This window comes from Anneissia japonica, unplaced genomic scaffold, assembly GCF_011630105.1.
Source record: "Anneissia japonica isolate Jap-2015-1 unplaced genomic scaffold, ASM1163010v1 scaffold23495_len113985_cov154, whole genome shotgun sequence".
NCBI lineage: Eukaryota > Metazoa > Echinodermata > Crinoidea > Comatulida > Comatulidae > Anneissia > Anneissia japonica.
In genome coordinates this window covers 102,839-111,041 of record NW_022686072.1, presented here as the reverse complement: position 1 = coordinate 111,041, position 8,203 = coordinate 102,839, and the positions used below count along the sequence as shown (strand labels likewise).

Genomic DNA, 8,203 nt, shown 5'->3' with positions numbered 1-8,203 from the left:
GATTCGAGCCTGCGCGTACGATACCTGTACAGACCCGGAGAATTGGAAGGGGGTGAAAGACGCAGAGCTACCGATCCGATATGGAGCATCGATACGTACGACGTGCGAAACGTCATGATCAAACCGCAACAACCCGTCTTGTATTTTTTACGAGGAGTACCGAGGAGTTTTGTACGAGAAGAATTGTTGGTCGTCCCCCTCGACACGCAATTACCGCCCGAATGAAAATGTGTTAAGGGAACAACGCGTTGTGATAAAAAATGACGCAAAATACTTGTCGTTGGATCAGGTTGGGTTCGACCGAATTGTGCGGAAAAGCGGCATTGAAGCGTCAAGACTCGCTTCCCGAGCATCTACGTGGATATTGTCGCGGTCACAAGTTTAGAATCGCGCGAGGCGGGGGTATGGTTTCGTGCGGAAAATGTGGTAGGGGCTGCAGGGCTATACTACACAATATCTGCTATAGATGTGGTGGGCAAGTTGTAAGCAACGCGATACTCTTGAAGCGTCGATCGCCCGGTCAACGTGACGATGAAAACGGTTGTCGTTACCTCAAGATGGGTTCGACCGAATTGTGCCACAAGATTATCCATCGAGATCAAGACTCGCTACCCGATCACCTCAAGGGATACTGCAGCTTTCACAAGTATAGGATGATACACGGTTGCAGGATATCCCCGTGTTACGTATGCGGCGTGGGATGCAAGGCTACGATCGACGGCGTGTGTAAAAGGTGCACGTCCAAACGTCAGCCGGGGCGTCCAGCGAACCGGTAATTGCAAAATACAAACGTATTTCGTAATCTGACGTACGCCCTCTATCGACGTAGTTTGGAAAATTGATTTTGACTTAAGGGGTCGGGTTATTTTTAATAAAATGTATAACCTGAACAATCGAGTACGTGACAGCCATGCGTATCGTGATGGATACGATAGATACGGGTATCGTGATGGATACGATAGATACGGGTATCGTGATGGATACGATAGATACGGGTATCGTGATGGATACGATAGATACAGGTATCATGATGGATACGATGGATACGGGTATCGTGATGGACACGATGGATACAGGTATCGTGATGGATACGTGCAGGGGGAACGCACGAGACGTGAGGAATGCGAGAGACTCTTGCAGTGGGAACGCACGAGACGTGAGGAATGCGAGAGACTCTTACAGCGGGAACGTACGAGACGTGAGGAATGTGAGGGACTCGTACAGTGGGAACACGAACAACGACAACGACAACGACAACGACAACGACAACGACAACGACAACGACAACAACGACAACGACAACGACAACGACAACAACGACAACAACGACAACAACAACGACAACAACAACAACAACAACAACAACAACAAGTTGCAAATCCTGGTGGAGAAATGCAACAAAGGGTAGAACGTGAATTGGAGCCTCCCAACAACCAACCCGGATTTCACCTTATTCGCGTGAGCGAGACGCACGAAACTTATCGGATGGACCTAACGCGTTTTACCGATCCACGCGTAATCTTACAATTTAGGGATCGCATCGAGGAAATATTACAAAATCATCGTTTCGGAGGCATCAGATATCGACTCGTTTTAGGCGTAAATATGACGCGAGGGGAGGACGTGGCCGTACCCACCTTTCACACGGGCGGATTTAGAGTTTTCCAAGAATTGGATCTGGATGGAGATGTAGATCGTATAGTCGAGATGATTGAGCGATGGGGTGAAAACGGATCGGGGTGGATTATAAATCATCTCGAGCATCTCGATATAGAGATTGTTAGGTACAACCCCTTGCGCGGTGGTACGTACGTACCGTTACCCAACGTGCTGAAAAATAAAAAGGCAATCGTCAACGTTAAAGCCAAAGACGACATGTGCATCAAATACGCCATTACCAGCGCGCTTCATCCCGTCAAGTCCCATACCGATAGACCCTCGAGTTATGCCCGACATCTGGATGAGCTCGACTGGAGCGGTATCGTGTTTCCCACGCCGGTCAAACAGATTAAAATCATCGAAAAGAATAATCCACGGCTCAAGATTAACGTTTACGGCTGGGCAGAAGAGGGTGGGGGATATTTACACCCAGTCTACGTAGGCGGTGAGCACGAGGGTCGTACGCTGATTAATCTCTTGCTGTACGATAATCATTACATGTGGATTAAAAGGATGAGCGCGCTTCTCGCCGGTTATAGCAAGCACAAGGGGAAAAAGCATTTATGCTCGCGATGCATGCACGTTTTTAGCACGGAAGAATGTTTGATAAAACACGAACCCGATTGCAAGGGCGTAAACGACGGCATAACGGCGGTGCAAGTCGTCGATGAGAAAAACAAAACGTTGAAATTTAAAAACTTTCAACATAAAGCCAAGACACCGTTTGTAATCTATGCAGATTTCGAGTGCATTTTGGAAAAAATGTCGGCGGACGCCGAGTCTGGTCCGAAAACGGATAGAAGCAACAAACACGTGCCGTGCGGTTGGTCGTACGTGGTGGTAAGGTGCGACGGTCAAGTAGTCGGACACAAATTGCACAGTGCCAATGCCGGAAATGCGAGCACGTGCGTAAAATCCTTTTTGGAACAACTCGTGCTCGAAAAGGAGAAAATTGTCGACATTTTCAAGCAACAACCCGTCAAACCCCACAGCGTAATGACACCCGAGGATGAAGCGGACTTTGAGGCCGCAACGACCTGTTGGATTTGCAAACGAGGCGGTTTTACGGAATATAGCGGGGCCGACGGCTGTCGGAAATGCATCGTGGTCAAGGCAAACCCCGACAATAATTACAAGACGTGCTACGAGTGCGCGACCAAAAAGAATGGTCAAAAGGTGCGAGATCATTGTCACGTTACCAACACGTATCGTGGAGCGGCTCACGCGGGTTGCAATCTCAAGTTGCGGGTAAACGAGCATACACCCATACCCGTAGTATTTCACAATCTGGCCGGGTACGACGCCCACTTGATCATGCAGGTCATCGGAGAGATGCAGGGTAAGATTGATTGCATTCCGAGCAATACGGAAAAGTACATTTCCTTTAGCTTGGATAACCTGCGATTCATCGATTCGATGAAATTTCTAAACGCCTCGTTGACGCAACTGGTTAGCAAGTTGTCGATCGACGAGTGCAAGCTCACCAAGACATTTTACGGCGCGGACGATTTGGAGCTAGTCACGAGAAAGGGTGTATATCCGTACGAATACATGGATTCGTTTGACAAGTTTGAAGAGGTGGGTTTGCCCAGCAAGGAGCTATTTTACAGCAGCCTGCGCGACGAGGGTATAAGCGACGACGACTATGAGCACGCCGCGAGGGTTTACGAGCATTTTAAATGTAAAAACCTAGGCGATTATCACGACCTTTACCTGAAAACGGACGTTTTGCTGTTGGCCGACGTGTTTCAAAACTTTAGGTCGACGGCCTATCAAGTATACGGATTGGATCCGTGCAACTATTTCACGCTGCCGGGTTTCAGTTGGGACGCGCTGCTCAGCAAGACTGGGGTGGAGCTCGAGCTGATTACCGACTTGGACATGCACATGATGCTCGAAAAGGGAATCAGAGGTGGCATTAGCATGGTTTCCCATCGACGCTGCAAGTTTAACAACAAGTACATGGACGACCACGACGAGACGAAACCCAGCACGTACGGGTTAGATCTCGATGCCAACAATCTGTACGGATGCGGTATGAGCGAGCCGTTGCCCGTATCGGACTTTGTGTGGATCGATCCGGATGAGTATAAAATGGTCCTCAAGACACCGGCCGACGGCAAAAAGGGGTACTTTCTCGAGGTGGACCTGGAGGTGCCGAAAGAATTGCACGATCTGTTTAACGATTACCCCCTGGCACCCGAGGCGCTCACACCTCGTCGCGAGTGGATGAGCCCCTACCAGCTCGACCTGTTGGGTGACGAAAATCCGGGGATGGAGAAACTCGTGCCGAACCTGATGCCCAAGATTAAATACGTCGTGCACCATAGAAACTTGCAGTTTTATCTGGCCAAGGGGCTCAAGCTGACCAAGGTTCATCGCATCATCGAGTTTACGCAAAGCCGGTGGATGAAAGAGTACATCGACATGAATACCGAGCTTAGAAAGAGGGCAAAAACCGACTTTGAAAAGGACTTTTTCAAGCTAATGAACAATTCCGTTTTCGGTAAGACTATGGAAAATGTTCGCAACAGGCAAACCGTTCATTTGTGCAAAACCCAAGAAACTGGTAAAATAAACAAGCTCTTTGCAAAACCAAACTTTAACAGGTACGTCACTTTTAACGATAATCTCATCGCCATCCACATGAACAAGACGCGGGTCAAGCTCAACAAGCCAATCTATTGCGGTACGGCAGTCTTGGATCTGAGCAAGCTCGTAATGTACGAGTTTTACTACGACAAGCTCAAACCCGTGTACGGCGATCGCGCCAAGCTCTTGTACACGGACACCGATAGCTTGTTGCTGAGTATCACCACAGAGGATGTTTACGCCGACATGCAAGAGAATTTAGATTGGTTCGACACGAGCAACTATAGTAAGGACAGCCGTTTGTACAGCGAGAAAAATAAAAAGGTTTTAGGAAAGATGAAGGATGAAATGGGTGGATGCATCATGACGGAATTTGTAGGGCTCAGACCAAAAATGTATTCAATCAAGACGCAAGACTCGAGGTTGGATGTCAAGCGGGCAAAGGGGGTCGCCAAATACGTCGTAAGGGATCGCATAAATCACGATGATTACGTGCGAGTGTTGACGAGTAAGGAGGATATGCATTGCGACATGAGATCGATTCGAAGCAGCAAGCACGTGCTTTACACGATCAATCAGACTAAAAAGTCGCTATCCCCGTTGGACACTAAACGGTATATACTCGACGACGGAACAACTACCTACGCGTACGGACATTACCGGTTAGAGCAAGCCCCCGGCTAGATCACGTGACTGAATTGCCGAAAAGAGTTTTTGATGACGTCATCGGGGTCGTGTGAAAAGTATGATAATGTACATTGGTCGGAATGTTAGACCATGGTAGACCGGGTATGTGAAAATTATGATAATGTACATGTATCGCGTCATCGTGCGAAAATGATAATGTACATGTATCGTGCCATCGTGCGAAAATTATTATAATGTACATGTATCATGTAAATGAGTTTATGCCGCCATCGTATGAAAATTATTATAAATAATTTTCATACGATGGCGGCATAAACTCATTTACATGATACATGGCCGAAATTTCCGACCCCGACTCCGGTTGGGCGGGAGTACTCATTTACAACCTACTAATGTGAGTGCTAAAAAATTGGCAGCCACAATCGAAGTAAAAGGATGCTAAATCTGAAATCCATATCAGAGTCATCGCCAGGATTTGCCGGGCTGTGTGCATACGCATTTTGAATAAAAATTATGTCCCCCTCCAATTAAATGGTAGTTTTCGCCGCACGACGTTAACCTTAACTTTAAGCATATCAAGCCCAGAGAAAAAATCGTGAGAAATGGCATCAGTGGTAAAGAATAGAAGCGTTCACATATCAGAACTGACCGGTATTCCAGTAGACTTGATCAGGAGTCCGGATTCGGGGGAATGGCTTTAAACGCCATCGGGAAAAAAATTGTACGTTTTTTTTTATTCTGACCAATCAGCAGTAAGCGCCATTTAACCTCTTGAAAACTTGATAGCCAAACTTTTTTACGCTTGTTTTGTGGATGAGCGGATCGATCGGCACGAGGTAGGCTAGTTAGAAGCTATATTTTTACGTATGTACTTCTTTTATTTATAACTTACAGTAGTTCATGTCCACAATAATTGCATCTAGGCCTATCTATCTATCTATGCAGCAACAGACGACTAGCCTGCGTATTGCGCGCCCGAGCTATGGAACGCCAAAAGGACAAACTACAATTGGTAGCAGCGCAAAACTGAGAGCAGTGCAAAACTGAGAGTCACAGTGCAGAACTGAGAGTCACAGTGCAAAACATTGCAAAACTCCAATGGCAGTGCAACTCAAGAGGACGCCCTCTATTTTAAATTAAAGTTTCACAGCTTTTTTGAACAGTGTCAACAATGCCTATTTGAAAATGGGTGAAATTTTTAGATCACTTGGGCACTCTTTAGTGATCATTGACAATTTTGAAAGGGAGGGGGTGCGTATAAGCATTACAAATAATACAAAAATTAAGTGTTTGAAATAATTAGGCCTAATACAAAAATTAAGTGGGCTAGGGAGAAGGCTAGTAGTACATGTGCCCGGGCTTGTCAAAAAATAAGGCCTAAGTCTAGACATATACCTAAATGCCTCGACTTCGTCGACTTCTCAAGAAACATTTTTTTCCTAAATGAATCTCAGTAAACTGTCTAAAGTTTCTGTTTTTTGTCATTTCTGGTGTCTTTGTTGATCCCCAATTGGTTATCTTTTTTTTATTTATTTTGATTGCGCCTTGTATCCCTTGGCAAAAGGCGCAGTACAAGTTCCTGTATTATTAACTAGGCCAGACCTAGCCTCAGCTTTAGGGCCTACCTAGACATAGGCTAGGCCTGGGATCTGCCGCTGAAATTATAATGTATTCAGGCCCGTAGGCGGGGTGGGGAAGATGCAGAGGGTGCGGACGCACCTCCCCTCCCAAATTCCAAAAGGTCTACTTTTTAAAACATATTTCACAAAATCGTTCCCAATTATCACAAAATGCTATAGCATGCATTGCATTATATATTTGCCAGCTTATCTAACTGTTGATTTTTAATAATGTGTTATGAAATTTGTTAGAAATTGATCGTCTCCGGTAATTGCAGATTGTCCGTATAATATAGGCCTGCAGGTGTACAGGACATAATAACGTTACTTTTTCAGGTCCCAAAAACACCCAAATTAATGAAAATTTAAATGAAATATTCCTGAATAATGTGTTTGAGAAATCTATTATATAAAGACCCTCAAAATGCTACTTTGTCACTTTACTCACAAACCCCCTCCAGGCCTCTGCCCCTGGAGCACCTAGTTTCAAAAAGTCCAATTTTTAAAACCTATTATTTCACTAAAATCGTCCCTAAAATTATCGCGAAATGCTATAATATGCATAACATTTTTTTGCCCGCTCTTCTACCCGTTGATTTTTTAATAATGTGCTACAAAATCTGTTGGAAATTATCAGCTTCAGTGATCCATGTCATCTTTAGGCCTACAGATGTAAAGAACATGAAAAATTACAATTTCACTGTGGTGGATTCAAGGGAGGAGGTGGAGAGCCCTCTAAAATTATAAAAGAAATGGAGAAAAAAGAAAAATCATAGGCCTAATTAAAGTTTGTCTGAGAGTGCCATTTCCGGCCATTTTGAGGTGCCATAATCATAAATTTTCTTACCTCAGCCCCAACCATGGTGGGACTGAGGTGGTATTGACCATCTGTCGGTGCAAGTTCCTCCCTTCACCCCCACCCTCTATTTTTCCTGCTTTACTGTAGGTCCCTCAAATGAATGAAAGGTAGGTAGTTAGGTCCATCAAATTAATGAAAATTTAAATAGGATATTACAAATTATGGATTTTAGAAATCCATTAAAAAAGGCCCTTAAAATGCTAATTTGTCAGAGCTTCCAGAAGATTCGCCCCACCCTCGCAGTGATCCCTAGGCAGTCGCCCATCGTAAGGTCCACTTCGGTTGTAAAACGCATCTCCCATTCGAAAATCATGCCTACGGGCCTGGCTGTAACAATAGACACCCTATGCGATTCTAGAGAAGGGTTTATTCGAAGGAGGTGTTTGAAGGGAAGCGTTTATTTTTTGTGTAAAAGGTATAACTGACACAATTTTCGCTAAATTTAAAACGAAAATTTTCGAGAACCTGGCATATACCACCTAATTGCCTAGGCATTTCGCAGAACCAGTGACCGTTGGCAGACATTCCAACCCCTCAACGTCCAAAAGCGTAATGTTAATCACGGTGTGTCACAAAAAGTCCTGCTTTGAGAATTAATGTGTCCCGCTTTTGGACGTTGGGGGTTGGAATGTCTACCATCGGTCACCAGTTCTGCGAAATGCCTAGGCAATTAGGTGGTATATGCCAGGTTCTCGAAAATTTTCGTTTTAAATTTAGCGAAAATTGTGTCAGTTATACCTTTTACACAAAAAATAAACGCTGTCTCGTATCCACATCTAGATGTGTATAAGAGACAGCTACAAAAAGTGTCCATAGCGCATTTGAT

General features: G+C 45.0%; 1 protein-coding gene across 1 annotated transcript; it reads left to right on the top strand.

Annotated features, from left to right (window-relative positions):
- The first annotated feature begins 1,605 nt into the window (after positions 1–1,605).
- On the top strand, positions 1,606–4,935 carry LOC117113400. The gene has a single exon (XM_033256723.1). The coding sequence runs from the start codon at positions 1,606–1,608 to the stop codon at positions 4,933–4,935; it is 3,330 nt and encodes a 1,109-aa protein (XP_033112614.1).
- The last annotated feature ends 3,268 nt before the right edge of the window (positions 4,936–8,203 follow it).